At 36.6% G+C, this 11,268-nt stretch overlaps 1 protein-coding gene across 4 annotated transcripts in view; it reads left to right on the top strand.

Annotated features, from left to right (window-relative positions):
- Positions 1-11,268, top strand: part of SMC5 (structural maintenance of chromosomes 5) — an 83,995-nt gene that overhangs the window by 22,738 nt on the left and 49,989 nt on the right. For all 4 annotated transcript variants that reach the window (XM_005868327.2, XM_005868326.2, XM_014541297.1 and 1 more), the window contains exons 4-6: positions 5,714-5,876; positions 9,282-9,416; positions 10,961-11,101. In XM_005868327.2, coding sequence (XP_005868389.1) covers positions 5,714-5,876; positions 9,282-9,416; positions 10,961-11,101 — 439 coding nt within the window. The remainder of the gene's footprint in view (positions 1-5,713; positions 5,877-9,281; positions 9,417-10,960; positions 11,102-11,268) is intronic.

The raw sequence follows: 11,268 nt of genomic DNA, 5'->3' as shown, positions 1-11,268 counted from the left end.
CCGGAACTGGAGTTCAGAGCAGTCGGGAGCTTGTGACTCCCTCCCGATTCAAAAAGACAGCCGCGTCCTCAGGTGCCAGCCCCTTTCCGCGAGCACGCTCGAGCCTCCGTACCTCTGCACTTTACTCCGCAGCTCCTCTGAGTCTCAGTGTGCTTTTCTCTTTCCTTCTAGTTGTAGAATTTCCACTCAGCCAGTCTTCCTGTAGTTCTGGATGATGTCCGTTTTGTCTTTTAGTTGTATTTTTGAAGTTGTGGGAGGCAGCAATTTCCGGTGTTTACCTATGCCGCAATCTTGGTTTCGTCTCCAATTTTGGGGATTTTAATTGTGATGTGTCTTGGTGTGGACTTCTTTGAGTTCATCTTGTTTGGGACTCTGTGCTTCCTGGACTTGTAAGTCTGTTTCCTATGTCAGGTTAGGGAAGTTTTTCACTTTCCTTCATTCCATTTCATTTCGTTCTCATTATTTGTTCAAATAGGTTCTCAATCCCTTGCTCGCTCTCTCTCTCTCTCTCTCTCTCTTAAATTGTGATGTGTCTTGGTGTGGACTTCTTTGAGTTCATCTTGTTTGGGACTCTGTGCTTCCTGGACTTGTAAGTCTGTTTCCTATGTCAGGTTAGGGAAGTTTTTCACTTTCCTTCATTCCATTTCATTTCGTTCTCATTATTTGTTCAAATAGGTTCTCAATCCCTTGCTCGCTCTCTCTCTCTCTCTCTCTTTTCTCCTTTTGGTTCTCCTGTGATGCAACTGCTGTAACATTTGATGTTGTCCTAGAGGTCCTTTAAACTGTCCTTATTTTTAAAAATTCTTTTATCTTTCTGCTGTTCTGGTTTGGTGTTTTCTGCTACCTTATCTTTCAGATCCCTGATTCAGTCCTCTGCTTCATCTAATCTGCTGTTGATTCCCTCTAATGCAGCAGTTCTCAACCTGTGGGTCGCGACCCCTTTGGGGGTCGAACGACCCTTTCACAGGGGTCGCCTAAGACCATCGGAAAACACATATATAATTACATACTGTTTTTGTGATTAATCACTATGCTTTAATTATGTTCAATTTGTAACAATGAAAATACATCCTGCATATCAGATATTTACATTACCATTCATAACAGTAGCAAAATTACAGTTATGAAGTAGCAACGAAAATAATTTTATGGTTGGGGGTCATCACAACATGAGGAACTGTATTAAAGGGTCGCGGCATTAGGAAGGTTGAGAACCACTGCTCTAATGTATTCTTAATAGCTTCTATATCTTTGTTGAGGTTCTGAGTTCATCTATTTTCCCCCTAAGTTTATTGAGCATCCTTATAAACAGTTTTGTTTTGTTTTTAACTCTGTATCTGGTCGATTGTTTGACTCCATTTCATTTAGTTCTTTTTCTGCAGTTTTGTCCTGTTCTTTCATTTAGGATGTGTTTCTTTATCTCCTCATTTTGGCTGATTCCCTGTGTGTGCTTGTATGTGTCAGGTAGATCTTTATCTCCCAGTCTGTGCAGAGAGGCCTTATGTTGTAGGTGTCCTATGAGGCCCAGTGGCACAGTCTCCCTGTTCATCTGAGCCCTTTGCTCCAGGAGTGTCCCTTGTGTAGATATGTGTGTCTTCCTGTTGTAGTTGAGTCTTGATTGCTGTTGGCACATCAGTGGGTGGGATTGCCCTTCATGCTGACTGGCTCTAAGGGTTCATCTTGACTACAGCGGACAAGCTGTTGTGTGGGGGTTGACTCCATGGAGTGGGAGTTGCTTTAGTGGGGTTCTGGTCCAGCTGAATCTACCTTCAGGTGTTGTTGTTTGTGGACCTCGTTGGGTGTGGTGTGAAGCTGGCCACTGGGCTTGTTGGTTCTAGAGCAGTGGTTCTCAACTTTGGCTGCACATTAGAATCACCTGGGAATCTTTAAAATCCTGATTTCTGGGCCTCATCCTCCGGAAATTCTGTTTCTTTGTTATGGGGTGAATTTAAAAAGATTCCCAGGTGATTCTAATGTGTAGCCAAGGTTGAGAACCACTGATTTAGCAAGAGGCACAGGACACACTGAATCCAGCTCCTGCCTATTTGGGGTTTGGAGGCCTTTGAGAGATTTTAGGAAAGTGCAGCACTAGCCAAGGCCAGATGCTTGGGTGGAAGAGCTGTTGGAAGTGGCTTGGGCTGGTGCTTGAGTTGGGCTGTGGTCTGAGGGAATCACCAGGCAGGGAAAATGGTGTTAGCCAGATTTTTGGAGATCACAGATTTGGTGCCTGCCTGCACTTGCTGGCTGGGTGGAGAAGGGGTTAACAGAGGAGTAATGGCATCTGCCAGCATTTACATCCTAGGAAAGATATACCCTTACTCCTATGCCCACTCCTGCCCCTCTCCCTGAAGCCAGTCAGTTTTGTTTCTCCCCGTAATGTTCCTGGTGCTCTTCAAGCTGCTGCCCCCTCACTGGACTGCAGAGCAAGTCAGTCTGTGAGTGAGCAAGTCTGTTCATGGACCCCACAAGAGGAAGGCCTGGGACTCCAGTAGATCTCTTTCTCACTCAGATGCAATCCATGTTGGTTTTCACAGCCAGCTATTATGGAGACTTCTCTTCCTTGCACTGATGCCCCAGGTTGAGGACCTGAGTGTGGAACTGGGACCCTATGTGCTCCTCAGGGGGAATCTCTACAGCCAAGATAGTTAATTGCCACATCATGTCTCCATCCCTCCTACTAGTCTTTCTTTGTGGCTTCTTTTTTATATCCTTCGTTATGGTTGTGGGACTTCTTTTTAGCTGGTCTTCAGGTGTCACTGATGGTTGTTTGGTAATTTTGGTGTGGTCAAGGGAGGACGTGAGCACACCTTTTGCCTACTCTGCCATCTTGACTGGAAGTCCCTTAATAACTTAAATTAGAGACTAATGTTAATTAAGTATCTTTATCTTCCTACTGAATAAGATCATGAAATACTTTTATTTTAATAATATCTATGAACTTATGCTATTTTAATTCTGTCTTATTAAACCCTTCAAAGACATATCTATTATTAGTTTATACTGTCTGTGTTTGTCTAGAATTACCACACACATTTTCTCTTTGCCTTGCCTTTCATTCTTTCTTGCATTTTTGTTCTTCCCTTTGGGATCTCTTTCTGCTAGAGGGCATATTTTAAAATTTCTTTTAATGAGGATCTTCTAGTGCAGCGGTTCTCAACCTGTGGGTCGCGAACAATGAAAATACATCCTGCATATCAGATATTTACATTACGATTCATAACAGTAACAAAATTACAGTTATGAAGTAGCAACGAAAATTAATTTTATGGTTGGGGGTCACCACAACATGATGAACTGTATTAAAGGGTCGCGACATTAGGAAAGTTGAGAACCACTGTTAGTGGAACACTTAGAGCAGTATTATATCATTTTCAGACAAAAACTATCTTGAAAGCTGTATTTGCTAGATATAAAATTTTACATTGATAGGTTCTTTCTTAGCCCATGCAAAGTATAATTTTATTGTCTTCTGATATGAGCCTAATTGTAGTTTCTTTGATAGTAATTCTCTTTTTGTCAGGAGGTCTTTGAAATTATATCTGTTTTTGGTATTTTGTAGTTTTACATGATATATTTAGGTATGGGTTTAATTTTTATTTATTTTGTTTGGGATTTAATGAGATTCTTCAACCTGTGATTTGGAAAATTTATCTTTTTATAAAATCTTCCAATATTGCCTGTGACCCATTCTGTCTTCCCTCACTTCTAGATCTCATTAAACAGATGTTCGACTTTCTCACTCAGTCTCAGTCATCCATGTCTCTTAATAGCTTTCACATTTTTCTTTTTCTATCTTTGTGTAGCATTCTAGGTTCATTTCTCTTTGGGTTTTGTGGGGGTTTTTTTGTGTTTTGTTTTTTTTCTCAAATCTTCTTGTTTACTGCTTATATTTTCAATATTTTCTTAAAATACAGTAGACCTAGCCCTAACCTGTTTGGCTCAGTTGATAGAGCGTCGGCCTGCGGATTGAAAGGTCCCGGGTTCGATTCCGGTCAAGGGCATGTACCTTGGTTGCAGGCACATCCCCAGTAGGGGGTGTGCAGGAGGCAGCTGATCGATGTTTCTCTCTCATCGATGTTTCTAACTCTCTATCCCTCTCCCTTTCTCTCTGTAAAATATCAATAAAATATATATTTTTAAAAATACAGTAAACCTATGTATTTTATTTTGGAGTTCATTAATTCCAATATAATTCTACTTTCTATTATTTCTGCTAGTTCTTACTCTTGATGCTTTGGGGTGTGTGTGTGTGTGTGTGTGTGTGTGTGTGTGTGTGTGTTTCCAGTGAACCAGTGAGATGCTCCTTTATCTTTGAACTTTATCTGTTGATTCTTTGAGGATACAGGTAGATTCCTACAGAGGGAATTTTTATTAACTTTTGTCACAGACCATTGGACACTTTCAATCCATGATCACAATATACAGAATTTTCAGTTTGAGGGTTTTTTAACCTCCGTAGGTATGTCATTTAACTTCAAGATGCATCTCTGTTTGAGACTGTTAGTAACTTTTGGGGGAGGTTTTTTTGCTTGTTTCACAGTTCAAGCCATAGTTTAAGACAGGCAATTTACCTTGCTGCCGTGTGGTAGTGAAGGAGTATTTCTAGTTTGCGCTTACACTGAGGGTATATAGCCTTTGGGGGATGGTTTTTATTAGACTGTCTACCTTTGTAAAAGCTTTGGGCTGTATCTACAACACCCCTTCCCTGTAAGATCATGAAAATGAGTGTGCAAGATTACTCTTTTGACAAATGCCCTTAGGGTGGAAACCCACTTCATTTTTTTCACTCCTGTGTTCCTACTTGGGATTTTGACCAGAATTCATTTCTTTCATGCTAACTCGTAAGTGCATTTATGAAGATATTTTAGTATTTTATCAATCAATTTTTGTTGTGTTTGTAGCAAGATGATTTTAAAAACTCTATTATTCATTCTGCTGGAAGTGAAAGTTTAAAACAACATTTTTTAAGTACTAAAATCTTACTGTTTGAGTTCTGATTACAGTATAATCTATATATACAACATTTATAAATTGTCATATAGCTATTGGATACCAATAATTTATCTTTCTACCACATGCTGCTGGTTCCCAGTGAAGAAGATGAATGAATAGATGGGAAGTGTGGTGCAGTAGTACTCCTAAAAGCAAGAAATTAGTAAATACCCTTCTTTCAGGTTCTTTGTAATTTAATGTCCCTGTATAGCCATGTGATATAGTCCCCTCTGAATTCATAGTGGCGTACATAATGAGGAGAAGCCATGGACAGGCTAGTTTTGATGTTTGGAAATGCATATGCAAGAATTGGTTTCATTCATACATTTCCCACGTAGAGGGACTTTCAAGGTTGTTACATGCTTTTATATACCAACCCATTTTGAATTGCAATCAATGCATCTAATTGGAGAATAGCATAATGATTAAAGGATAAATAACTTCAGATATGTGAATCCTCTGGCAGTGTTTGGGAATTAGTATTGGAATTTATTTCAATTTTATTTTAAGTTTAAATAATGTTGAAAAGAGTACTAAATCATGTGTTAATACTAACAAAATGTCCAAGTTTTCTTCTCTAGATGGGCCAAAATATCAAAAGAAATAAAAATTATAATAACCGTGTTCAGCAACCTTTGGTGCAAGAGTATTTTGGAAATTTTATTTCTGAAATAATGCATGTATTTTGAATATAAATATGTTAAAATTATTTTTTAACTAGATTCAGGAGTTCTGGAAATCTTGTGATTACTCGTGAGATTGATGTGGCAAAAAATCAGTCCTTTTGGTTCATCAACAAAAAATCGACAACCCAGAAAGTAGTAGAAGAGCAAGTTGCAGCCTTAAATATTCAAGTGGGCAATCTTTGCCAGTTTCTACCTCAGGTATGGGAGAATTAAATGTAAAGATGGGAAAGCTTTGTATATAATGTTTCCTTTTTATGCTGTATAAGAATGTAAATACTTTTCCAGGGATATTGTAAAGATTACTATTTAAACTGAGCATAGCAGTCTTAATGCTAATAATTCTTTGTAAGAAAGGTAGCATCTTGTCTCTTACAGCAGCGATTTCCAACCTTTTTCATCTCAAGGCACACATAAACTAATTACTAAAATTCTGCAGCACACCAAAAAATATATTTTTTGCCAATCTGACAACAAAAATAGATAAAATTTTGATTCATTCACACTGTACGGCTATTGTGTTGGCTGTTGTCATTTTTTTGACAATCTAGGGCAGTGGTTCTCAACCTTCCTAATGCCGCAACCCTTTAATACAGTTCCTCATGTTGTGGTGACCCCCAACCATAAAATTATTTTCGTTGCTACTTCATAACTGTAATTTTGCTACTGTTATGAATCATAATGTAAATATCTGATATGCAGGATGTATTTTCATTGTTATAAATTGAACATAATTAAAGCATAGTGATTAATCACAAAAACAATATATAATTATATATGTGTTTTCCGATGGTCTTAGGCGACCCCTGTGAAAGGGTCGTTCGACCCCCCAAAAGGGGTCGCGACCCACAGGTTGAGAACCGCTGATCTAGGGGGAAAGAGGTAAGTGCCCCTGACTTAAATAGTCAGGTATCACATGTTTAAAAATTCTTGCAGTACACCAGTGGGGCATACTGATTGAAAATCACTGTTTTAAGGTATAATCTTATTAATTTCTAGTAATTTGGAAAATTTCGATTAATAAATAGTCTAAGTTATGGAGTATTGTACAGGAAATAAAGTTGTATTATTTTCAAGTACAAAGAGTAGCTTGAATTACTGTGGGCTTCCATTTGTTAATTTTTGTTAATAAACAACTTAATCATTGGTTTTATATAAAATATTTGATAAACTAAAACTCTTAAATCTTTAGGCATGCCTTGTAACACCTTTATATATTTTGAGTTTTTTTTAGTAAAAATAAAACATCTTGCTAATGCATATTAAATGTTAAAGTGAGATGCCTTTTAACTTTATCTTTGACTGCTGCCTGGTAATAGTAACTATAAAAAATTATAGTTCATTTTTTCTTTAAAAATGATGATGATTTGATTATATGTTTATATCAAGTAAAAATTAAAATTTGAAAGCATTTATCAGCTGATGTCAGATGATTTCCAAAAGTGGATGTTTAAAATTGCCTCTTTTTTTAACTTCTAACATTCCAATTGATGTGTGGTAGATGATCATTTTGACTATTTTCTCTTATCCCAAACTGTTTATTGTATGTATATAAACTTTTGAAACTGGAGATATTGACATAGAATTTTTTAATTTTTATTTAATTTATTGGGGTGACATTGGTTAATAAAATAGTATAGGTTTCAAGGGGTACAATTCTATAATACGTCATCTGTATATTATATTGTGTGTTCACAAACCCAAGTAAAGTCTCCTTCCATCACCATTTATCCCCCTCTTTCCCCTCTTTTACCTCCTCCCCCACCCCTTTCCCTCTGGTAATCACCATACTGTTGCCTGTGTCTATGAGTTTGTGTATTTTCTGTTTGTTTCTTTTTTTTTTAAAATATATTTTTATTGATTTTTTACAGAGAAGAAGGGAGAGGGATAGAGAGTTAGAAACATCGATGAGAGAGAAACATCAGCTGCCTCCTGCACACCCCCCACCGGGGATGCGCCCGCAACCAAGGTACATGCCCCTGACCGGAATCGAACCTGGGACCCTTTAGTCCGCAGGCCGACGCTCCATCCAATGAGCCAAACCGGTCAGAGCTGTTTCATAATCTCTTCACCTTTTTTTGCCAGTCTCCCAACTCCCTCCCCCTCTGATAGCTGTCTGTCTCTTCTCTGTCTATGAGTCTATTTCTATTTTGTTTGTTAATTTATTAAATTCCACATATAAGTGAAATCATATGGTACTTGTCTTTCTCTGGTTTATTTCACTTAGCATAATAATCTCTAGGTCCAGTCATCTTGTTGCAGAAGGTAAGAATTCCTTCTATTTTATGGCCAAGTAATATTCCATTGTGTAAATGTACCACAAATTTTTTTATCCACTCACCTACTGATGGCCACTTGGGCTGCTTCCAAATCTTGGCTGTTATAAATAACGCTGCAGTGAACTAAGTGTGCATATATTCGTTCAAATTAGTGTTTCAGGTTTCTTTGGGTATATTCCCAGAAGTGGAGTAGCTGGGTCAAAAAGGCAGTTTGATTTTTAATTTTTTGTGGTAGCTCCATACTGCTTTCCACAGTACCTGCACCAAGCTACATTCTACCCAATAATGCAAGAAGGTTCCCTTTTCTCCACATCCTCACCAACACTTGTTGTTTGTTGATTTATTGATGAAAGCCATTCTGATAGGTGTGAGGTGATATATCAGTGTAGTTTTAATTTTCATTTCTCTGATTATTAGTGATATTGAGCATCTTTTCATATGTCTATTGGCCTTCTGTATGTCCCCTTTGGAGAAATGTCTATTCAGGTCCTTTGCCCATTTTTATTTGGATTGTTTTTTTGTTTTTGTTCTTTTGGTTGAGTTTTATAAGTTCCTTATAAATTTTGGATATTAAGCCCTTATCATATGTTATCATTGAATATGTTCTTCCATTCAGTGGGTTATCTTTTCATTTTGTTGATGGTTTCTTTTGCTGTGCAAAAACTTTTTAGTTTGATTTAGTTCCATTTGTTTTTCTTTTGTTTCTCTTGCCAGAGGAGATATATCAAAAAAATGTTGCTACAAGAAATGTCTAAGATTTTACTGCCTATATTTTCTTCTAGGATTTTTATGGTTTTGAGTTCAACATTTAAATCTTTAATCCATTTTGAGTTTATTCTTGTGTAGAGTGTAAGAAGGTGTTCACAGAAATTTTTTAAAGGTTCTCAAAAAGATGATAGTTTATACCCTAAGTTTATTTCTGTTATTTTAAAGAATAATATATGAAAGGACACAGTTTATATTAAGATCACATCTCAAGCCCTGGCCGGTTTGGCTTAGTGGATAGAGCGTTGGCCTATGGACTCAAGGGTCCTGGGTTTGGTTCCGGTCAGGGGCGTGTGCCTTGGTTGCGGGCACATCCCCAGTGGGGAATGTGCAGGAGGCGGCTGATCGATGTTTCTCTCTCATCGATGTTTCTGACTCTCTATCCCTCTCCCTTCCTCTCTGTAAAAAATCAATAAAATATATTTTTTTAAAAAAGATCACATCTCAAAAATAAATATTTTTTCTTTTATTTCATCTTGACAAATGTGATCATTTAGTGAAAAATATTTTGGAGATATTTATAAATGATAATAGTTGCTGATATTTAAGTTTTGTGCTCTAGGATAAAGTTGGAGAATTTGCAAAACTCAGTAAAATTGAACTACTTGAAGCTACTGAGAAGTCAATTGGTCCTCCAGAAATGCATAGATATCACTGTGAACTCAAAAACTTCAGGGAGAAAGAAAAACAACTAGAGGTATTTATAAATGGACAACTCATTTTAATTGCCCCTCGTTGATTTCTATGTCTCAAAATGTGGGAAAGTGAGTGCTGAACCATTGAGTAAATTCATATATTTGTGATTTTTTTTCATGCAGGATTGTATTGCTAACATTAATTAAATTAAGTGACAAAAAGTGAGAATAGATTTGATAAATGTAAAGTTTAAAATTTTTGACTCTCATTTCATCAAATATATGTTATTGAATTTCTAAGGAACTAATAATAGTATTACAAAGTATTTTTGTCTCTCAGAAGTTTCAGTATTATTCTCTTACTAATTTAATATTTATTAAAAACCTACTATGTGCCAGGCATTATGTAAGGCTTTGGATAGTGCAGCAAATACCATACAGTTTTTAATATAGTGTCTCTGTTCAACCAGTTCTGATATTTCAGTTGTATGAGGATAGACTTTGTAAGAAAAGTATACATTTAGTAGAAGTGTTGATTTTTTTCACCTTTAATAAAACATAAATTAAAATGTCTCTTTTTGCATATTGTTTGTAAAGGTGTTTTATTTAATGAATCATTTCTTAGGGCTCAGAAACTAAAATAATTCTGTAAGGTTTTGCAATAAGATACCTTATAAATGCTTTTTCTTTTACTGTAACTGTCTATACTTTATAATATGTTTTTGTTATAATTTAGTATTATTTTTATTATTACACTTATTCAGAGTGAATGACCAAAGGAGTTGTAATTATTTTACCTTCAGATATCTTTTTACCATCTCCACATCAAACAATCTAATATTCTCATCTGAAACACTCCCTGAAATTACCTACTGTCATGTGAAAGAAAAAAAGCATATTTTATACTAAATTCTAAGTACATCTTTGTATTTATTATTTTGCAGTAGCTTTCCTTCTCATTTCTAAGTCCTTAAGTTATGGGTGTTCATAACATTAATATTTTTATTTGTATATCACATTACAGTTTATGAGCTTTTACCCAAAGCAAGTGAACTGCTTCTACCCTTGACATGAATGAGGCAGTTAACTTTCTTCTCTTTAAGCAAGAAGAGTCCAGGCTCAGTGAGGTGGCAGGGCTTCCTCGGAGTCACATGACTAATAAATTATAGTGCCTAGACCAGAGCTTACATGTGCATGTTTTCCATAGTTTTTTGGGTTTTGTTGTTGTTTTGTTTGGTAATCCTCACCCGAGGATATTTTTTTCATTGATTTTTAGTGAGAGTGGAAGAGAGAGGGAAAGACAGAAACATTGATGTGAGAGAGACACATCGATTGGTTGCCTCCTGCACATACCCCGACCAGGGCCCGGGCTAGAGAGGAGCCTGCAACCAAGGTACGTGCCTCTGACCAGAATAGAACCTGGGACTCTTGTCTGCAGGCTGCCACTGAGCAAAACTGGCTAGGGCTGTTTTACATAGTTTTTAGAACTTCTGTGGAATTCTTTACTGTAAAATTTTGTTAATATTATACATTTTTTATTATTAAAAAACTTGACCTGTTGTCTTTTCCCAGTTAAACTAATAGTTTAAACAAATATTTCTTATAGACCTCATGTAAAGAGAAAACGGAATATCTAGAGAAAATGGTTCAGAGGAATGAAAGATATAAACAAGATGTGGAGAGGTTCTATGAACGTAAACGACATTTAGATTTGATTGAGATGCTTGAAGCTAAAAGGCCATGGGTGGTAAGTTCTTAGTTATTAGAGGCAAAAATAGTGATTCTTGAAGTAGAAGAAAAGTTAGAAAGGAGGACTAAAATTCCAATTAGGTGCTTTTGTTCATTTTTGCTTTATAATATACTAGAGGCCCGGTGCACAAAAATTTGTGCACTGGGGGGGGAGGGGGGGTCCCT

The sequence above is a fragment of the Myotis brandtii genome, unplaced genomic scaffold (assembly GCF_000412655.1).
Source record: "Myotis brandtii unplaced genomic scaffold, ASM41265v1 scaffold266, whole genome shotgun sequence".
NCBI classification, from domain to species: domain Eukaryota; kingdom Metazoa; phylum Chordata; class Mammalia; order Chiroptera; family Vespertilionidae; genus Myotis; species Myotis brandtii.
The sequence above is the reverse complement of the archived record's forward strand: the minus strand, read 5'-3'. Positions and strand labels throughout refer to the sequence as shown.